This window comes from Trachurus trachurus, assembly GCF_905171665.1.
Source record: "Trachurus trachurus genome assembly, chromosome: 9".
Classification (NCBI taxonomy): Eukaryota; Metazoa; Chordata; class Actinopteri; order Carangiformes; family Carangidae; genus Trachurus; species Trachurus trachurus.
In genome coordinates, this window is record NC_139895.1 from 30,365,532 (window position 1) to 30,386,892 (window position 21,361).

The 21,361-nt window shown below is 41.8% G+C and overlaps 2 protein-coding genes across 6 annotated transcripts in view; one reads left to right on the plus strand and one right to left on the minus strand.

Moving 5' to 3' along the window:
- Positions 1–12,567, plus strand: part of rimbp2b (RIMS binding protein 2b) — a gene marked incomplete at its 3' end in the record, with an annotated part of 28,194 nt that extends 15,627 nt beyond the window's left edge. The window contains exons 13-23 of the mRNA XM_083978848.1: positions 1,121–1,903; positions 3,002–3,107; positions 3,627–3,752; positions 5,133–5,314; positions 5,501–5,669; positions 5,849–5,911; positions 6,188–6,291; positions 7,468–7,494; positions 7,996–8,067; positions 9,817–9,951; positions 12,370–12,567. Of these exons, the coding sequence (XP_083834974.1) occupies positions 1,121–1,903; positions 3,002–3,107; positions 3,627–3,752; positions 5,133–5,314; positions 5,501–5,669; positions 5,849–5,911; positions 6,188–6,291; positions 7,468–7,494; positions 7,996–8,067; positions 9,817–9,951; positions 12,370–12,567 (1,965 nt within the window). The remainder of the gene's footprint in view (positions 1–1,120; positions 1,904–3,001; positions 3,108–3,626; positions 3,753–5,132; positions 5,315–5,500; positions 5,670–5,848; positions 5,912–6,187; positions 6,292–7,467; positions 7,495–7,995; positions 8,068–9,816; positions 9,952–12,369) is intronic.
- Positions 12,568–15,139: 2,572 nt separating this feature from the next.
- piwil1 (piwi-like RNA-mediated gene silencing 1) lies at positions 15,140–21,006 on the minus strand (the record flags this gene model as incomplete). Of its 5 annotated transcripts, none has more annotated exons than XM_083978765.1 (20): positions 15,140–15,256; positions 15,444–15,591; positions 15,674–15,799; positions 15,898–16,051; positions 16,146–16,213; positions 16,333–16,436; positions 16,736–16,936; positions 17,109–17,181; positions 17,459–17,646; positions 17,752–17,866; positions 18,145–18,262; positions 18,512–18,638; positions 18,850–18,958; positions 19,050–19,247; positions 19,341–19,421; positions 19,648–19,769; positions 19,872–20,086; positions 20,169–20,297; positions 20,453–20,549; positions 20,941–21,006. In XM_083978765.1, the coding sequence occupies 20 exons, from the start codon at positions 21,004–21,006 to the stop codon at positions 15,140–15,142; spliced, it is 2,556 nt and encodes an 851-aa protein (XP_083834891.1). The 5 variants fall into 5 exon arrangements, with proteins under 5 accessions (XP_083834891.1, XP_083834892.1, XP_083834890.1 ...); XM_083978766.1 differs by having other exon boundaries at positions 20,453–20,530; positions 20,937–21,006; XM_083978764.1 differs by having other exon boundaries at positions 20,932–21,006.
- Positions 21,007–21,361: the final 355 nt, after the last annotated feature.

A 21,361-nucleotide genomic window follows, 5' to 3' on the forward strand; every position in this document is an offset into this window, starting at 1 on the left:
TTATACTGTATCAAAGGGTCATGACATATCAAGTGCATATGGGAATCTCATTTAAGTGAGTACTTAAATGGAAATATTCACTTTTGTTTATGTCTGTCACGTCCTGATGTTTAATTTCTCTACTGTGGATGTAGATGTTAACATTGTCGGTACATGATCCTGTCTTCATTTGGTCTGTCAGTGGGGATGTGTGGATATTAAGCCAATCTGCCGTGTTATGAGTGAGAGGTACTGTAGTTCCTGATTGGTCCTCTGTATTATAGTAGAGCCGGAGCAATATCACTGCAGATTTGTTTAGGCTATCTAATCCCAGTGTTTTTGTTTAGTAATACCTGTACAGTAATGTTGTGTTCATGGAGAGTACTCACCGGTGTATTATCTTCAAATACACCAATACGGCATCTTCTTTTCGTCATCTATCTGTAAATCACTGTTACACATTAACCATCCCCGTCTGTAAAAATATTACTGCACTGTATAGTAAAGCTACGTTTAAGGGAATAGATACTGACCAACTGTTAAATTTGCTTCTGCCATTGTTTTCTGTGAGCACGTAGAGGGAAGTTCTGTATGTTTCACTTACTCTGAGGTTGTTGCTAAACAAGTGTCCTAATGCAGCTGATTCTTCTACTTGCTTAGCGTCATGGTGTTTTTTGTCTAGGTTTATTTTTCCATTTCATCCACAATGATGTTTTCATTTATCCCTCACCCATGGAACTAACTAAGCCCCGCAATTACTTTTTGTTGGAATATTTCTGATTTCCCACGTGCAAATTCCCTTCTCCACATTGAACCTCTGTGCCCACGCTCAGTTTATCACTTCTCACTCCATGTTTGAGCCTTCACAGATTCCTGTTCAGAGCATGCCATTTCCTCCTCACCGAATGAGACTGCATGTCTTACTACATTGCCTCAAATAACTAATTCTGTCTTTATTTTGTCTTTCCCCCCCATTTGTTCTATTCACATTCTGTGTTGTTTCCTGCCTGTTCTAAAAAAAAAAAACCTTCGAAAAACTTTTCAACCCCTCCCCTTCACAAAAATCTAAACTGAACCTTTTGAATTGAACTAACTGAACTGTGAAATTGTGGAACTTTGCCTCCTGTGGTCACGACTGAAGGCATATTACAAGCGTCAGGACTTAGCGGAGGAGAGGGACTGCTGGGACCTGCAGCGGGAGGTGGTCAAGCAGAAGTCTCTGCGCAGCAAGCGGCTCCACAGCATCCCCGAGGTGGCCGAGGAGGAGGCGGACGGCGTGGACGGCATGGGCCACCAACGCCTGTGCTTCGAAGACGGCGGTCGGCCGGGAACGCCGCGCACTCAGCGGAGGATGTACCCCCACCAGGACCCCCACATGCACAACCACCTCACGCCCAGCAAGGCCTCTCGCCACCTGCAGCGCCAACGCTCCTCCCCTCGCTTCAGCGACAGCCGCCACTGCTACAGCGCCGACGAGCGCAGTGTGGGACGCCCCAACCGCCAAAACACCAAGAGTCCAGACAGCGGTCTAGACTGTGGCAGCGAGGAAGAGGGCTCTCTAGGGCGGGGGCATCGAGGCTACTATATCCACGGGAGCCCACTGCGGGGAACGGTGCTCATTCATTGCGAGGGCCCGGTAGAACGGCGGGCGCTGGCCATGGGGCGTAAGAGAACTCTGACCCGCCAGTGCAGCGTGGAGGAGGAGTACTCGGACCTTCCAGCCATTTCAACCAAGTCGGTACACACGGGTGACTTTAGGAACAGGGAGCACTTTGGGCCTGGTCGGGAGGCCGGGCCACGAAGCTACTCCAGGGAGGGGGCCCTGAGCGAGGGCCGGCTGAACGAGCTGGACAGGGTCTATTACAGCCCCCACAGGGAGGCTAGGGCCCAGTCTTTGTCCAGGCTGAACCGGGACCAGCCGCTGGTGTGTGATTCAGACTTTCTGCTGTACTTTCCATCCGCAAGCTGCAGCCATTCTGTTTTCTTAATGTTGTTTGTTTTTCTTTATAATTAAACCCCCCTTCCTTTCATTTGGCATTTTGTTTTTCATTTTACGAGAAATTATCACACGTTCATGGTTGGTCTGATTTGATGTTTTATTTAGTGTGAATTACTTTGCTTGTACTCAGACTGTCAGGTGGATTTTTAAAGTAAAGCTTTTAATTACCTAAAGGCCATTTAATGAAGTTTTGACTTCTCATGTCTTTGAGGGGAAAGGTTCCATTGAGAGGAAAGTCACTGTGCACGGTCTTACCCCTGCTCTCTCTCTGCCAGCTGCTGGCTTCACATGTCGCTCTCCATGCCTCACCCTCCACAGCAGCAGACAGCGCTCCACCTTGTGCTTGGAGCTTTATTCCAGCATCCTCAGCCTCTCATTGCTTCATACAGAGCCAGGCAGATCCTGACTGCTGCAGCCTGCTGTGATTCATCTGGCCTTCAGCCCCATCTCTTGCTTGTCTCTTTCACTTGTCTCAGCAAAAAAAAAAAATCTCATCATGTTCATTATCACTTTCACATATTAAATGGGTTAATTGTTGTTATGCAAAGCCCCAGGCTGAGAACATAGTGGCTTTGCCCATCTAACCACGGCTATCCACTTTCAATTACACTCACAATCTGCTTTTCTTCATTTTCTTCTCATCCTCTCTTTCTGTCTCTGTTTCTTTATCGTCATTTGCTTCCTTTTCTCATCAAGGAGCTGACATGCACAGAACAAAACAAACCAAACAAATGGTCTTTAGCTAAACATCTGACCCTTTCTAACCCCCCCTGTCCATGTTGTTGTGTTGGGGGTTGATTTGATTTACTTGTTTTGATGGTTTGTTGTATTCCTTTATTGTTTTTTTTTATTATTATTTTACCTCCCTAAGGACAAATGGAAATCACATCATTTGCTCTTATGGTTTTCAGTTGTTTAAACAGGATTGTGGGATTGTTTTAGATGGTTTTAAGTGTTGACTTATCTTTACATGGCAGGTGGTGTGTTGTTCTAATCTCTTCTCTTCTGTTTTTTGCTCTAAAGATCATTGGGAACTCAGCGTCACACGAAAGCGCTCAACGGGACTACTCAGTGAGGAGGCCGGTTCACATCGGCACCCCCCCTCAGCGACGACCCATTCCATCCATTGGTTAGTGAGGTCACCACATGAGGAGGCGCGCCCCCCCCCCCCCCCCACCTGCAGGGCCACTGATGTTTGTGCTATTTATACCATGTGTTTCCCTTTACCCATGTGAGCCGAGCTGTACATCTCTCCCATAGAGCTTAAACAATCCATGTAGACCCCTTTTTTATGGGGTGTTTGCACACCCTGTAGCTGTCCATCCTCATGAGCTGGATTCGCCAAATGTCCACACGCAGTTTTGCAGGAAAGTTATCTCAGATCCGCCCCCCTATGCCTGTGTCTACTGTGGGTTAACATGTTTACATGGCCACCCCCCAATCTGACCTCCCTGCAACAGTAAATGCATTGCTGTTTTACACCCAGTGACTCCAGAGTGAAACCTGTTGCCTTGCACACCCAGCCACCTCAGGGCAACGCCATCATGATCCTACTGTCTCAGCATGAGTGAATGGGCCGTGGGGTAGAGCAGAGTGTGTGTGTGTGGGGGATCTCTGACCGTAACGTTGTGATTGGTGTTTTCTGTAGAGATCACCATGGACAGTAACAGTGAGGGGAGTGAGGGGAACCTCTCACCCGTCAAGGAGGATGTTTACTATGGCAGTGTAGCTCGGCGCAGGATATGGCGATCTATGTCCTCAGACGATCAATATGGTATGTGACGCAGCTTCTCTCCAAGATGACAATTCACCTTAACAATGCCAGCAAAGGCCAAGAGTCGTTGTTGAACACATGCAGTGATATGGTTGGTCTTTTGTTCTGTGCTGGTGCAGTTAGCTGCTTTGTTTAGCTTAGCTTAGCATAGCTGAATAAAGCTGACGGGGGAAGACAAGACTGGCCACTTTTCCCGTTGCTGGAGAATGAAAATCCTTTTCCTGTCTGTACCCCTACTCCCTCAATCCCAAGAAACCCCAAACCACCCACTCTACCCATTCACCTTCCATAACCTGGCCCCTCCCTCTCCCACCACAACTAAGCCCACCCTCCTCTTCCTAACCTATTCCGCCACCTCTTCCTTTCCTTCTCCTCCTGCCTTTATGAGCCAGCAGCAGCCGGTTTTCGTTTTGCTAATTTTGCATGAGCTGTTTACAATGCAGTGAGAAGGAAAGACACATTACTGGAAGAGTTAGTGCATTTTTTGCCTTGTTGGTATCACTCGGTTGCACATTCATTTACTCGGCTGCCATCCAAATCAAACATGTTCTACAGTCGAAGCATATTTCACATCTTCCAAAAAGCATAATCTCAGTTGCTTAGTTGGTATTGGTTGCTATATCTCCTGAGCCATTATTCAGACACTCTGCCATTGAAACATTTAACATGGTGATCCATGGGAAGCATGGAGAACTGATATCAGGTTCACCCCTTCCCCCCTCACTGTCCCTGATATCTGTGTCGCCAGGAACTGCTGGGACATTTGATGTATTATCTCCCCTGGGAACATGCCTCCTTTGCCCTTTTACGCTGCACACTGTTTGCAGATGTGGTCTGACATTAGCATGACATTACACCTGCATCTGATGTAGGAATGCTCCCCTCGACATGTCCAGTCTCAGCAAAACATGCATGTTAATCAGCCTCTGTGAGATAAGGCAGTGAAACAGCAATGAACAATAGTGCTGTGTTACTTGTGTCATTCAGTTTCCCTTGCACCCTACAAACTGCTTGACATGTGTTTCCTGTCTGTGCTGTGTTGTACTGTGTCCTATGTTGTATGGTGACTGTCACGCCAGCAAGCAGAGATGTGTGAACGAAGAACCCTGCTGTGCTACGATTGTACCGAGCCCTTCTTGTAAAAAAAAAAAAAAAAAAAACGTTGTGCGCTTCTAGTGCGTGAACACAACAGAAGAAACGAGATTAAAACTAAAAGTATAACTATTTCATTCGATCTCTGGCTCTTTTTTCACACATGAATCTCATCGCCCTCTCCCCTGTCAGCTCTAACAAAGAGACATCTTCTGCTCTCATTGCCTCTACAGCCAGCGTGGCTGTATAAGGCTGGTAGTAGCAGCAGAGGCCTCCTCTATGTTTCAGACGGCTATGGCGGGCGCAGGCACGGGCGGGGACGGCGTTCCCCGGAATACTACGAGGAATCAGAGACGGAGGAGATGACCCGCGTGTTTGTGGCTCTGTTTGACTATGACCCCCTGTCCATGTCTCCCAACCCCGATGCTGCTGATGAGGAGCTGCCATTCAAAGAGGGCCAGATCATCAAGGTGCTGGCTTAGACTGATACCCAACTAAAAAAAAAAATCCACATTGCTTAAATGCTGTCTTAACTACTCCATTTAGTGTTCCAAATCAATTGTAGTTATCTCTATCAATCCTAGTTGCAGCTTTTATGATCTGTGTCTTTTGTCTCTGGCTGTGTGTCTTTGCCTGACGCTTTGGTGTTCCTTCAGGTGTATGGGAATAAAGATACGGATGGCTTCTACAGGGCACAGATCCGAGACCGAGCGGGTCTGATCCCCTGTAACATGGTCTCTGAAATCCAAACAGAGGATGACCAGATGATGGATCAACTCCTCAAACAGGGCTTCCTGCCACTCAACACTCCTGTGGAGAAGTTAGGTCAGACATCGCTTTCCCGACAGAACCCCCAAGACTTGTTTTTTTTCCCCCCTCTTTGACCATCTACTCTTTACGTCTTTCTGGGCGACTTTATGTCCTACTGAACTGTCTTTAACTGACACATTTCTCCTTTCCTCCACTCTTCTCACTTAATTATGTCTTTCTGCTTTCCTGTGAAGTGAACTGCGACCGTTTCAAAGATGGCCGCTCAATAAATCGCAGGTCCCGAAAGTCCAAGAGAGGTCTGTGCCCAGTGAAATGCTCTTCTTCTCCCTGCTTCATCTTTCCTGCTTTTTTCACTCCTGACCATTCTTTTTCATCTGTGAACTTTTGACTAATCTCTCCTATATTTACTTTTCATTAAGCATCCCCCCAGCTACTAACATAGTTCACTTTGAAATCCTGATGATCACACATTGCAAAGACTGATGGAATTGTGCGACGATCATGTACCGTCACTGGTTCATCATTTTATAAGATTACCTCTGAGTACCCTTAACTACTTTTCCTCTTTGCAGAGAGGAACAGGCGGAGCGGCCGACAACACCCGATGTCAACACGGAGAATGGTCGCTCTGTACGACTACGACCCCAGGGAGAGCTCCCCTAACGTAGATGTAGAGGTACCGTCCTCCCGTAGCTGCAGCCTCTCACTTTGTCTTGACCATTCTCTGTCATCATCATCATCATCATCATCATCATGTTAGCAGATGCATAAAATCACTAAACATTTTCAGGTGCACATGCAGTGAGATAAGGATGTTCTGTTTGTCAAATAAATAGTTTGATGTTGTGAGACATGTAGTTATTCACTCTATAGCCAAGAATTTGATGAAGATGAAGTTCTCTCTAACACTAATGTCTGTCTGTTATAGCGCTACAGCAGCTGGTTAGCTTAGCCACGCACAATGACTGGACATTGGGGAAATAGCTAGCTGGGCTCTGTCCACAGTTAAAAAAAAAAAAAAATCCACCAACCAGCACTTCTGAAGCTGATTTATTAATTTGTTACATTTTGTTTGAGTGAGTGTAAAAGGGACAAGTTGTGTTGAATTCACACATTGTCAGAAACAGGAAAACCCTTCAGTGTTGTGATCTACTGTATGCTTAGAAATAGTCTACTCTTTTGGAGCGGTTCATTAACAGGTTAAACCACATAGAAACTAACTGTAAAGATGCTTTTAAATTAACCGAATAAATTTCCATTAATGTTAGTATTGACTCTAATTTATATGCAGTACCTCTCATGGTGAGAGAATCCCAGTGTCTACAGCTCAGAGCAGCACAGAGGTTGACATGAATGGGTTTTCTGATACATGATTTCAGTCTAAATGGTAATAAATGATAACGTCATGGAGATGAGAGTCTGGCACACATAAAATGCAAAAACACAAATTGTGACTTCTACACTTTATTTTATTTATTTTTCGTCTTGCATGCATTAAACAAACAGAATATGTTTGAATAAGTTAAATCAGCTTCAGAGGAGCTGGACAGTTTGACTGTTCCGCCCTTGTTCCAGTCTTTGCACTTGGCTAATGGTTTTCTGGCTCTAGCCTTTTATCTACCAGGTAGAGATCTGCTATCTTTTTTATCTGTCTCTCGACATGACATGATGTGACAAACAACTGATGTAAGTTGAGGTGAGGGCAGTGTGTGCACAGGTGAGATAGAATGAGGAGTTCCAGTTAAAACTGTGCTAGCTAGAGGATTGAAAGTACTTTCCCGTGCTGTTCTTTTGGCCCCTCCCCCTGGTTTCACTTACTCTCACCTTTCTATTGGCACTGCCACCGACACAGTATGAGGGCCACAGACTGAATGAGGAGGTGAGTTGAGGGTGAGGAGGGTACGGTACTGTTCTGTGTGTGTTTCCTCCCCCATTTGTTGGAGTGCAAATAAGGAGGTGGGCAACGGATGGTGGGCCATGGCCCTCTGTCCCCACTGGCCATGAATCCAGCCCCTCATACATTGCCTGAGCCAGCATCTCCCCTCCTCGGTTTGGTCTTTTGTGTCGACCTGTCTCCTACATACTGTACTGTACATACGCCGTGTTTGGTTTGTGTGTTCTCAAGAATCCCATAGGAGAGATGTGCTCACTGTGTTGCAATCCCGTCTTCACAGTTCCAACATTTGATGCATTAACAGTTGCAACAGTCCATCTACTGGGACTGGATTGACACTTGTGTTTTAAAATGCATCACATTGATTTGGAGAAGGAAGCACAGCATTTCAAACTCATCAAAGCCCAGTAGATTTGATGTCTTTGGCAAACTGCTGTAAACAAGAACAAAAAAATACAACAGACAAATGTATCTCTTCTTTGACAGGCTGAACTGACTTTCTGTGCCGGTGACGTCATCACAGTTTTTGGTGAAATAGATGAAGATGGCTTTTACTATGTAAGTTCTAAACATCTCCAAGTCCAATGATCAGCTGTTAGCTTTTTTGAGTACGGTGCAGGAGGCATGACTTTAAATAAAAACACATCTGTGCAAACTCAGTCATAGAGTTGTGGGAGGATTCATTTTGGGTATCCAAGGTCCTTGACTTCAAAGTATTTCTGCAGAGGGGAAGTTTAGGAAACAGTTTGAACACCACCACTATCAGTGGAAATTCTCAAAGTTCTCTGTGTTGACTCATCAGTAAATGAGGCGATGCGATGTATGAGCAGATGAATAAAGTATGTGGGCAAAAGTAAAACAAAAAACAAAAAAAACGAACAACAACAGCAAAGAAAACCTGTGTATATAAAGATTTGAGGAGGAACAGCCAGTCACCAAGCTAAAAAGTCTTCTAGTGCTTCAGTAATGGCATGATGAATTATGATTTATAGGACCCTATGTCATGTCACCTGGGTATCAATCCACCATAACAGCCTACCAGAAAGAAAACATCTATATCTGAGAAACAATGTACAGTAGAAGTAATAAAACCCTTCAGTGATGTATTGTATTAGATTATCCAGGAGACTCAAAGACAATGTTTCTTTTAAGATGAAAACTGTTGCTGAATGCACTCCTTTATGTTCCCACAGCTCTATGCTTACCAAACACATTGCTTAGTCCTTAATGCCATTTCTTCACTAAAAGGGGAAATGTTAGACAGAACAAATACTGTAAACAAGTCTATGAGCCAAACAGGGTTGAATGTTACAATGGACGAACACACTTAATATAAAGTCAACTGGCTCAACACAATAAGGACAGCGCTACAAAAGAAGAGCACTGTTGCTTTATTTTCATGTCTTCTACATGAATCAATGGCTGTGAGCATGCTTTATTCCACTAGTGATGTGAAGTGTTACCTGTGGTCTTTAAGCGTCATACCATATAAGTAGCATGTATACATAGATAAGAGTCAGAGACACAGTCAAACTAACTCATGAAGCTAATGTTAGCTTATTTAGCAACCCATATGTGCTGGATGAGAGTAGATAGCAACGGTAAGTACAGGAGGTGGATTCTGGTTAATTGTATGTCCAAACATAATCCAGTTCAAAAAGAAGTACAAAGAAATTATTTTCAATATGTACAGGAATAAGGTGCTTATTATTATTTATTTGGGTATGTATGTACCCACTTAGTTTATTTGTTGCTCTGTTGGTGTTACCTTCAGTTTGTCTTTGTATATGTGTTTGTCTTTATATGTATATATGACTATATATTAGAGAGATAAAGATTAGTGATATAATATGTTAGAATAAATCTATATATGTATATACTTATATATTAGAGAGATAAAGATTATTGATAATATATTAGAGCTAGATAAATAGATAAATTAATTTATTGTATAGATTACAATGACAATAGATTATAATGACAAGAAAGCTTGATAGATAATCTATGAATAAGGGGTGGAAGTAAATATGTTTTTCTTCTTCCCACTCCTTTTCGGATATGAAAAAAAACAAAACAAATTATCTTTATTTTCAATTATTTTATTTTTGTTCATGTGTTTCTTTGCAAAGTATGTATTTGTTATGTCTGTCCATTACTGTATTATGTTTTATTTCTTTTAACATGTCCGAAATAAACTTAAACTAACTAATGATTATGATTATGAACCTATGCAAAGAAATAGTTGAACTTGATTTGATAACACTGAAACGGAGCAGAAGGTGTCTCACTGCTGTTGTGTCTCCACAGGGCGAGCTCAACGGACACAAAGGACTTGTTCCTTCCAACTTTCTAGAAGAAGTGCCTGATGATGTAGAGGTTTTTCTCACTGATTCAACATCTCGATACCCCCAGGACAATCCAGCACGGATAAAGACCAAAAGGGTACATGCTCCTTCGCAGTACTAGCCCTCTGTCATCCATTTACTCTTTTCAGTTCCCTCTATCTCCTTTAGTTTCGTGTTTGTGCGTGTGTGTGTCTCATTGATCAGAGTACAATGGGATTTCTGACTTTGGAGCATTACACTGTAAATAAATAGATGTCTAAGATCTATGAAAAAAAACAAAAACTTTAAGACTAATACTGGACAGAGGTACTTTTATTTTTCATGTTTACTGCTGTGAAAGGGGAGGAGTTGTGCATTGTGTAATACATGGGTATATTGTATTCATAAAGCATTCTCAATGAGAGTCAAAGGGAGGGGGGGAAGCTCCTGTGACTTTTTACTTGTTCTGTTATGTCTTGAAAAGAGCAGTTAACACTTTTTGCACATGCATATTTAGCATTCTGATACAGATGCTTTATGAATATATTCTGTGTTTGATCTCAAATAATTTCTAATAGAGTAAATAGTTTTGTTGTACTGAAAGATGAACTATGTAGTCTGTAGCTCAGCATGTTCTATAGTCCAGATGCATGAATTCTTGAACATTTTATATAAAGAAAAGATAAGTCTAGTGTAGTGGGACTTTTGTATCTGCTCCTGAACGCCTTGTTTTGTATATTGCTTTCTTGTAAAGTAGCACGCAAAGGTCACATAGCCTATGTTGCCATCAGAGAATAATTTAAGAAGTAATTATTTACTAAATGTAAATATGTGATGTTATTTTTGTGTTTAACAAATAATGCAATTGTTGAAATATTAATAGGTGTCATCGAGATGTTTCTTTCCTTGTGTTCTAATTTGCCATTGTCATAGTGCAAACTATATTGAAATGCCATCACCATATTTTTTTATTCTTTTCCTCACCCGCTTGGCAAAACAGAAGAAGAGTGTTCATTTCACACCTTAAAGGCTCTGTTTCCGTCACGTAAGTGAGCAACTGAGGATACCAAGATTACGCTCCCCTCGTCTAATGCAGATGACATGGGTTCCCTTAGTTTCTGGTATGCAACATGTACACTCAGTATGATGTTGATGTAGTGCTGCTATGCCTTTAGGTAGTTGTTAGGAATCTTCCAAAAACACTCAGTGCTGTGTGTGGGTAGGAGACAGTCACCCTAGCCAATGCATTAGACAAGAAGTATGGTATCTTCAGTTGTTTCTCTGAGTGTTGTACATGACAATGTCCGTCTCCTGCAATAAGTCTCCTGCTGTAACTCATGGTAAGCTAAAAGGCCATTGTTGCACAGTTACCGGCAATTACTGGACATTTGAGTCAAAAGTAAGAGCACTGCAAACATTAGACTTGTGTGAAATGCTGCATTGTAGAGAAGAATTACAGAAAATCTACCAATTCTATGCAAAAACCCAAAGAGAAGCATGAAAAGTGTTGATTCATTTGGTTTCAGAGCCGTAGTGTAAGCCTCTTGCCAAATTTAGGACACATTTTCTCGTATGTAAAACGTAATGTGAGATGGTAAAAAGAAACACAGCAAATGAAATCTGAGAAAATAATCATTTTGGTCGAGGCAGTCAGTATTTTGGTTTTCAAAATCACCTCTGGTTTTGGGAATCAAGATAAACTACCAATTAGACTGCAACAACTGTGACCAATTTAGAGTGAGACTACGCAGCTTTTGCTGAAACTAGAAGCTGTAATGAACTGAGAAAGGTTGTGTTTTGTTTCCTCAGAATTTAACTTTGATCTGTAATGTTTTGTTTTCTTAAAAAAGTTACGCAGTCTCACTTTAAACTTGGAATAATCAGATACTAAATGCAACAGAATGATGATACTAACTAAATGTGTTACATGTCCTGGTGTTTAAATTATAATCACACATACTGTATATAGAAATATAACCTTATATAAATGTAAACATCTGTCTTCCCAAAGTGCAATTTAAAGGAGCCTTTTAGCTCATGATTACAGAAAAGGAATAGTGACTAGTAGTTTCTCTGTAACCCAGTTGTATCAGTAAATATTTCTATATATTGAAGAGGAAGGAAAGTGAATGTGATATAAATATGTCCCACTTGTCCCAAAATGCAATTGTATCTGTTAATGTGAGAGGAACTGCCCTGCATTTGATAGTCATTGTTGGGAAATGTCACCTTACATTGATGTGAAAGTTAGTCAATGTCATGTTGTTGTAGTTTATTCATAGCAGCTTCATAAAAGAAAAAGAAAAAAACACAGTTTCTACCTGACAGAGTGGGAGGGAAAGGTGGGGGGAGGAGGGAGGGTTGTGTGTATCTACACCTGAGTGCACAAGACTACAAGCAGGGAGGTAGACTTCAGAGCTATGGTGGCCCTGCTGAGACAGAAAGGACTTAAGAAAAGGAGAGGAGTAGTGACTGAGGTGTGAGAGACGGCTGGCTTTTTAACACCCTCAACTGTCCCTTACGGGTCTCCCATTAGGTTCCACTGGAAAAATCGGGTCCGCCCAGAAGAGCAGCCTCTCCCACAGTGCGTCCACACATCCCTGGCTCCGGCCCTGCCACCGTGGGGCCCGGCAGTCCCATCAGGGCCCCAGTGGACATGTACTCCTCCAAAAAGAGAAAGGGACTGCTCTCCAAAGGGAAGAAACTATTGCAAAGACTTGGCGCTGTAAAATAATCTCTTGACATACTTGTGAGAGTGTCATCCACGTACTTGTAGTGTTTAAGAAAAAAAAAGAAAAAGAAAATACAGTGGACAGGTAGCATTTGTGAGCTTAGCAAATGCTTTATTCTTGTACATCTGTTGTATACTAGAATATTTGTATTTTGTTAATGCTATCAACGACATATTTTCAACAACACATTTCATATTATGGTCCCGAGACCTCACGGTGTCGGGTGATGTAGTATTGAGTATCTAACCTCCAAATCTCTGGCTGATGACGTTCTGCTGTAGACAAGAGACCCAGCCCGGGGCATTCTCCATTTGCACTTGGTCAAGTCTGAAGACACTTAATACACCACACTACAAGTGTCACCAGTTGTCTCTGTATACAGAAACCAGAATATCATTCAAACGCTGTGGGGCTCAGTTCAACCTTGAAGTCCCGTTTTGATTTGGAGGAAAAAGCAGGTCTTGCTGGGCCCCGGCTGGAGCTTGTTCAAAACAGCCAGTTGCTTCAATAGTACGAGAGGTTTGCATGCTTTACTTCAGCACATTCCCTCCTGACCCTGTGAGAGCGCATGCGATGTGATGGGCTCAGTACGGAAACCTGGAGCATGCAGTACTTTAACAGAGCGTGGCAGTTTACTGTGACAAATCAGAATTTACTCCTACTCTTCTGCCCCATCTCAAAACCTGTCATGGCGGCAGGTGTTTGCCCTCTATAAACATGTCAGACACCTACGAAACAAGCACATACTGTTCCTACTACAGGGTCTCTGCAGTAAAATGAGCCTGAATGGAAATGCCTAATAGATCCAACCTTATGTATTTGCCTTATAATCGCACAATGGTTAGTACTCTGTCCAGTAGAGTGTGAGGTTCCATGCAAACTATTCGTTTATCTTGTTACTTCATAACACAAGCTGTTTGCAGACGTTAATCCTGACTTGTGATGTGCAGGGTATTGTGTGACTGTCGTGATTTCAATAGGACCAGAGATTACACATAACCGACCAAGACTCCTGTGTCTACAGTATAGTCCAAATAAGAAAAATATTCCTTGGAAAGTAGATCATTGATAAAGGTTAAACTTCTCCCTGCATAACTGAGTTCTGGCGCTATTGAAACTTTACTTCAGTTCAGTGTTTTTGGTGCCACACTGATGCACATCTGAGTTAAAGCTATGACTACTCTACAAAGGAACAATATACACAAACAGATTAAAGAACAATTATAAGTAGTTTATTTGTGTGTTGGCAAATGATGTCCTTTTGTTGTACTGCATTTAACTCATAACATGCGACACTTGTGGGCTTCACTAGAAGACTAAAAGTTGGACTCCTTTCACAGTAGTTAACAGTGAGACACAAGGCTACCTCTACACTGCCCCTCGACCCCCAAATCTATTAGATCTGAAATGTTCATTCAAGCCAATCTGTCATTGATGCCTGTTCAGTGTCCCGAGTTATGTTGGTGCAGGATTCAAGTACTGTAAATCAATATAATATATATATCTACACCTTAATGTAGAGTAGTGAATGTATGATGAATTGAAAGCCAATGTATTTTCAAAGCTGCCCAAAAGGATTGTGCAGATGTCCGTCTTTGTGCGTGAAATGAAACAGTCCACTTTTATCTCCACACCATTCTGTTTTCCATTTCATCCTCATGTATTTTAAGATCTAGCCTATTTTTTCTACACACGAGTTGAACTGAAACTGCCAAAAAAGAATGTATGCAAAACATTCTCTAATACTTTGTGTACAATTCTCGGCCACCTGATGTACATCTTTTCCTATTAATGGACCATGTCCTCATATTGCTTCTATTCATTTTGAGTGACTGTTGCTCTTTTTGTACTTTGTCCATTTGTAAAATTGTTTTTAAATGTTTATACTTGATTTTCAAACTGCCTTTTTTGTACATTTAACTTTATAATCAAACAGTGCAAGCTTTCCCCATGGTGTCTTGAAGACCATATTGTTTCAAAGTCTGCAGTTGTGTGCTAGCTTTATGATAAGAGTTATCAGCCTATATTAATGGTTACAAATTATTGTGTGGGTGTGCATGTGCAATCTTTTCTAAAAAAAAAAAAATCTAAATAAATTTGATATTTTGTAATGGTTTGCATGTCTGATTTGACTGAAATAACACCAAATAACATTCCACACAATCTTTTATTTATTTTTCTATTAGAACTTTCTATTAGAACTAAAGAAAGAGGTTCTATAATGAAAGAACAAAAATACTTGCATTGATATTTTTTCTTACTCAAAAGAAAAAGGAGATCCACCAACACTGGTAATGAAGTTACAATCATTACATGTAGTCTTAGTCATTTCAATCCAGGCAGTCCCAGAACTCAGATCAGGTTACATGTACCATTTCACTGTGAACGTCTTCATTCAGTTTACCACTTTGTGAACCTCGAGTGCATTTTTCAAACAGTAAACAGGTGCCATTTGACCTCTGCATTACAGCTTTGTCTTTACAATAGACTTAAAATATTTGGCATCAAAACTTAACATAACACAACTTAACACAACATAAGTTCACATTAACGTCAAGATCCTACAGGTCTACCTTACAGGTAGAAGAGGAGGTCATCCAGCTTCACATTGGGCTCCCTGTGGATACTCTGACCCACAAGGAAGGCCAACTTGTGGGCGTACTGGCAGGGAGCAGGCACTCTGATGATCCCCTAAAGCCAAATATTTATCAAACACATACAATATGTTCAGTATGACTCTGTTTACATCATGACATTTCTGATACAGTATTATATCACAAATTCAATAACAGAATGATTTTTCAACACAACTGTACTGCAGAGAAGCATGTTCAGCCAACCAAGATGAAACAGTATCAGGATTTTAAAGTCAGCTCACCTGCCAGTTGTAGTACATGTGGCACAGCTTATAGGTCAGCCGCTGCATGTGATCAGGCTTCAGTCCACTGGTGTCGTACACAACGTTGTAGTGGGTTGGGGAGACACTTCCACCCCTGACAGCCTGGCTCACAATGTAGTAGTCGTACCTGCCAAATCAAGTTGCAACAATTAATCATGGCCACTAAATACATAAACAAAAAAAGACAAAGGAACAACAAAGAAACTTACCACTCAGGACGGGTGACTTCTGTGTCAATGATGGTGCCTGGGAGAGGGTTGGTCACTTTGCCGCCCATGTGGGCAAAGAACCTGCTGCTGATGCGCTTCTTAACCACCACCACACTCAGCTTGGGCCTATAATGAACAGATGAAGCTCGGTCAAAGAATTCACTGCATAATTTGAGATTTGTTCACCTCTGCATTCAAACCAGAGTCAGTGTTGAAAAACTCACAAGTAGTCGTGACCCATGGATTTGATCGAGTCCATGATCTGTGAAACCTCATAGTTCACCACGCTGTGCAGCTGGCCATCTCCCACTCCATCCCGGTACACAATGATGCGTGAAGGCAGGCAGTTGTTGAACTTCAGATAGTCCTTCAGTGCTCCTGGAAGACAGACAAACGCTTATTGAGACACAGCACAACATTATTGTGCATATTAAAACTGAAAGTTGTAACATTAAGGAAGGCAACTTGCCACTCAAGGCCATCTTCAGTCCATCCATGATCTCCTGACCTTTGTGCTGCAGCACACACTTTGAATACCACCTTGACAAAAACAATGAAAATATCAGACAACTCGCTGGATGTACTCTTGCAATAAATAAAAGACACAGAGGTCATATAAATATTGTGACGCAGACATGTTAACTATTATCGACACTAACCTGCTCATGCTCTGGTTGAGGCTGGCCACCAGAGCACCAATGGACCTTTTCCCAGCAGTCGTGTCATGGTAGCAGTCAATGCCCACAATCATCAGTTGTTTGAGCTGTAGAGACAATCAGTACAATCAAAGGATTACATCATTACTTCCCATTTGTGGTCTTGTGTATTTTTACTCCAACGTTACTCTTAAAAATGAAATGCAGTAGCAAATTTGATTCAGACCCCAGTATTCATCTCCTTTTGACATCCTGTTGAGTTTGTTGTTTAAATGTGAAACCATGACAACTGTTTATAAAACCAGTTTCATTTTCTGCTTTTAAATATGACAAAAGAACTATTCAAAACTCTTTTTCTCCTGACACATGTTGACTTTTATTTGATTCTGATGACTTAATGACTTACAGGGATTTCCACGCTCCACAGCTCTCCTCCCATCTTGCAGGCCATCTGCAGTGCAATTTTGGTAGCAACAGTCATGAGTGCCTGAGGTCGGCTGAGGGTACGGGACACCACACACTGACTGGGAGTGGGGCAGTCCACACACAGGTACTTCTTGACACTGTCATACTTGTCCTTCCTGTTGCTGGGGAGGACCACCACCACCTGACAAATGGGAAACAGTGAAAGGTCTCGCAATGCTCTTAGTAATGTAACATCTCTCTCAGTTCACACGGTTTCTAAGTAACGTTACAGAACTCACTAGACAAGATGAAAACATTTTAATTAACAGACACGATCTGCTCTATTGCCATTCACTAAATGTTTTGTCACTAACCATCTGTACTTGGGGTCCAACATTGTGCTGCAGGGCTCTGAGGAGAGACTCCTGATGATCTTCATACTCAATCCTGAATAAAACATGATAAGAGGCAAATGAAGCCAGGTGATTTTTGAGCAGAAGAAAAAAAAAAAAACACATTACAAATTCACAAATCATACAACATTTAAATCAAGTATTATAGTATGTAATGACTGTTTAAATTTAGAAAATTATTAACTATTAAATGTATTAGTTATTTCTGAGAACTGTTCATTTAACAGATTTTATTCAGAATTATCAGTAGAAATTACAACATAAAGCGAAGGAAAACACCGACTGAAAATTGTACTTGTGGTAGAACTCACATGGTTGCTCTCTGGATGCGGATACCCAGTGGGCCTGAGACTTTGCTGAGGGTCTGCAGGAGGGACTGAGCTTCATTTGTGTTGCGGCGCGTGTAAAACATGAGCCAGTTGTTGAGAGGAGGAGCATGGATCAGAGGCTGTCCACGCATTTCTCTGGACCAGTCAGCCTGACTGGGGTTGTAACCGTACTAGGTGACACAAATACTTGTGTTAATCACTCAATTAAGATCACAAAATAAACCCATTTAATCAATTCAAGAGAGCAAATTTATGTATCCACAAGCATATTTTACCGATGCTGATCCCTGGAAAATCCTCTCCGCTGGGAGTATTCTGCCAGTCAGTTTTAGGAGTTGCTTATCAAAGTTGAGTCCCCACTTATCCAACTCTGCCTGTGCGTCAGTATTCCTATGAAATAATTTTCAGGATTTAAATCAAAGCCTGGGATTATACTGCCTGAAGATGTTGACAGGAAATTTGCTATTCTGACTTCTGTGCATATAAACAGTGTAACACCACAAGCTGTTGACCCAAACATAACTAAAAGAAAACTGTGATAACTACTGATCATAGTTTGAATAGATCTTATAAATATTTAAAGCACTCATTTACATTAACTATGCATTGTGACAGTGAGTACACACATTAACACTGCTACCTCAGCAAGAGATAAATAAATCACTTACTTCTGGATGTTGGAGACAAATCTGTTGAGTCGTCCCTCTCGGTCCACTGGCTCCAGTCTAGTGTGGCTGTTCAGTTCTTTCATGATATTATAGTCAGCTCGCATCTTATCAGTCAGTCCTGTCAAACACATAAATATAGCAATAAAGCATGTGACAATTTTTACTTCATCACTATAGATGATATCAAAACAACAGATTAACTGACATCACCAACCACACAGAGATTTGATTCCACAGACACATACTAATTACTGCATTTAAAAAGTGTGCTGCTGTTAAGGTAAAATGATCTTCAAATCACATTAGACTGTGGGTGGGGCTATAAATGTCTGAATTTAAAGTCAAACACTGAAAATGATGCAGAAACCTGTGAGGTAGCACAGCTCAGGGATGAGCATGGCGGGGCCAGGAGGAGGTGCTCCAGCAGGGCCCATCCTCTTCACGTGGCTGATCAGCAGCACCTGGTTCCCATCCGTGATGTCCAGGGAGTATTGCTTAAAAACAAACAGAAGAAGAATGTGACTGCAGCCACTTAACCCAAATGTGTTCTCTTCCTAAGAGTTTTGAGATTGAGGCATAATTAAATATTTGTTTTAATCTTTAACTTCAAAATGTCTTAAACCCATTGCTTTACTTCTTACACTTGTATAAATGTTGTTTGATACAAATATACATCAATGCTTCTGTTTGATGTGTGACACCTACAGTCTTGTAATAGCTCTTGAAGGAAATGTCTTTGTCTCCCTTCTTGAATGTGTTATTGGGAGTATGATCCCATGCAATGTCGTCAATCCTGTAGGTTTTGTTGTTGTACCTACGAGATAAACATCACCAATATTAACATTCAGAAATGAGGTGCATTAGGATTATACGAATTAATATTTGTGAGGTGTGGTGGATCATACTTGGTGAGGACGATGAGTCCAACAAGCTCCTTAGTGCAGATGTCAGGGAAGCGTTGAGGTCCGTGCTGCTGCCTCAGGTTGGCCATAAAGTCTAGGACTGTCTCACTGCGCAGGACTTTGTGGCTCACATCAGTACACAACATGATGGCAGATTCATACTGTAAGATGGTGGTGGTGTAGCCTGGCCAGATGGTCAGCCTGAGATAAAGGACAGGATCACAGTTTTTCATCATTGAAAATTGCTCATTAAAGCCACTTTAACTAAACTCTAAATGCTTGGGTTAGGGTTACCTGTGTTGCGGGATGTTGAGTGGATCGTTGGGGTTGTAGTAGTTGCGGCCAATCTGTTGCATGTTGAGCATTCTCAGGATCCTAAAGAGACAAAATATCACTCATTTGTGATGCTTGTTAGTTTCACTCATATAAAATGAAGCATGTACTGTAATCATTTACTTCCAATTGTACATGGATTAACCACATCTACACATGTCCTAAGTAAATCAATTATTGAAGGTTGTTTCTTTGATTCGCATTTTCAATATTTCAGTCCTATTACACTGATTTTTTTATTTTTTATTTATAAAATGGGAAAACTTGCCTCCTAAAGATGATGTTGTAAAACTGAATGCACACTGGTGAGGTAGGCGGCAGTTCATTTGTCAGAGTGACAGTGATCTGAACCTTCTCCCCATTCCTCGTTTCACTGTGGAGCACAGTCTCCTAAACACAAAGTGAGACAATTCTATGAAAAGGCAGAAAACTTTCACTGTACCATTGTTATTACTGTTGTGATGTTGGGCTAGGTTTGGGACAGTGGAATACCTTGCTGTGCAGTCTTAGGGGCAGAAACAGCAGAGCTCCATCAAAGCTCCGTGCTGAGCCAAGTGCTTCCTCATGCTGGAACAGGAGGGCAGATCTCAGACGACGAGACTCCATTGGTGGTTTGAAGTCCACGTGGTACTGATACAGAACCCACTGAGGACGGGACAGGATGCGAAAGTAGTTTGCCGTCAATGGAACCGGCGTCCCACTTGTTCCTGTGGAAGCACACACAAGTCAACATGTTACTCCATCATCTCTCTGACTATCAAATATATTGTATTTTACACGATGACTGACCACTCTTTGAGTCCTTGACGTGCTCCATTGCCTGGCGAGTGTTAATCCCGGCATCATTAAAATCCCGGCGGCGTCCACCTCTTTCGCCGAGCTTCACCTGTTGAAATCCAGCTGAAATCTGCAGAACAGCTGAAAAAACAAATACAGACCTTCAAGACCAGTGAATCATTATCTGTTTTGCATTACCACACAAAATAGGCTACACATACTTGCACTTATGTGTACAACCTTACACATTGCACAAGACTATTTGACCAAATAAAGTATTCAGCATTTGTCTGTACCTTCTGCAGAAAATGGACCTGGAGCACCTTTCTGGCGCCCTCTACCAACCAGCTCTCCCTCTGCCGGGGGTGCAGCGGCTGGTGCAGGCTCTCGAGCCTGGCTCTTTGTAACAGAGAATGCACAGAGATATGGAACTATTTAGAAAATGGTTTCATTTCTGTCAGAGTGAAAGTCAGCTGTAATCTGCTTCTGAGGATTTTACTAGTTGCATTTGATGTAATTGAGCTGAATATGCAGATATCCATTTAAACCTACAGAGAAAATTACAGTAAAGAACTTCAATGTTTTAATATCAAATACCAAGGAATCGAAATTACTCAGATGACTGGGCACCAGATTCAAATTATCAAATTACCACAACCTGAATATTTGACTCACACACACACACACAAATATTATAACAACGTTTAAGCCTTCATGTAACGTTAGAAATCACCAGCGATTTCACAGCAGGCTGTGTTGGTACTGCCTGGGCTACCTTACTTACCCCCCCAGGCGCCGTGTCCTGACCACGTGCTAGGCCTCTCGATCTTGCGCGTGCCCGACCAGTCATTTTGGGTCTCAAATTTTGCTAAAAAGAAAAAAAAGGGGGGGGTGGGGGAATACATTTTTTATATAAACATAAAACACGAAATGCACGAAAAATTCAAAGTACAAAATTTGTTTTATTTTATTTGTATTTAATTTTTTTAAATAAAGAGCCATGCCGTTTTCCTCCAACTGCCTCATGGCGCCGAGCTAATTTTTCGGCTGGGCCACACCTCACGGCCATGGTCACGCTAGCTGCTAACGTTAGCTAAAGATAGCATGGTTACAACAGCTAACATCTAGCAATGGATTTTTTTTTTCTGTGGCATGGTAGGACACTGATAAATTACTGTGATTCGGTTCGGTGTATTGGCGTTTTG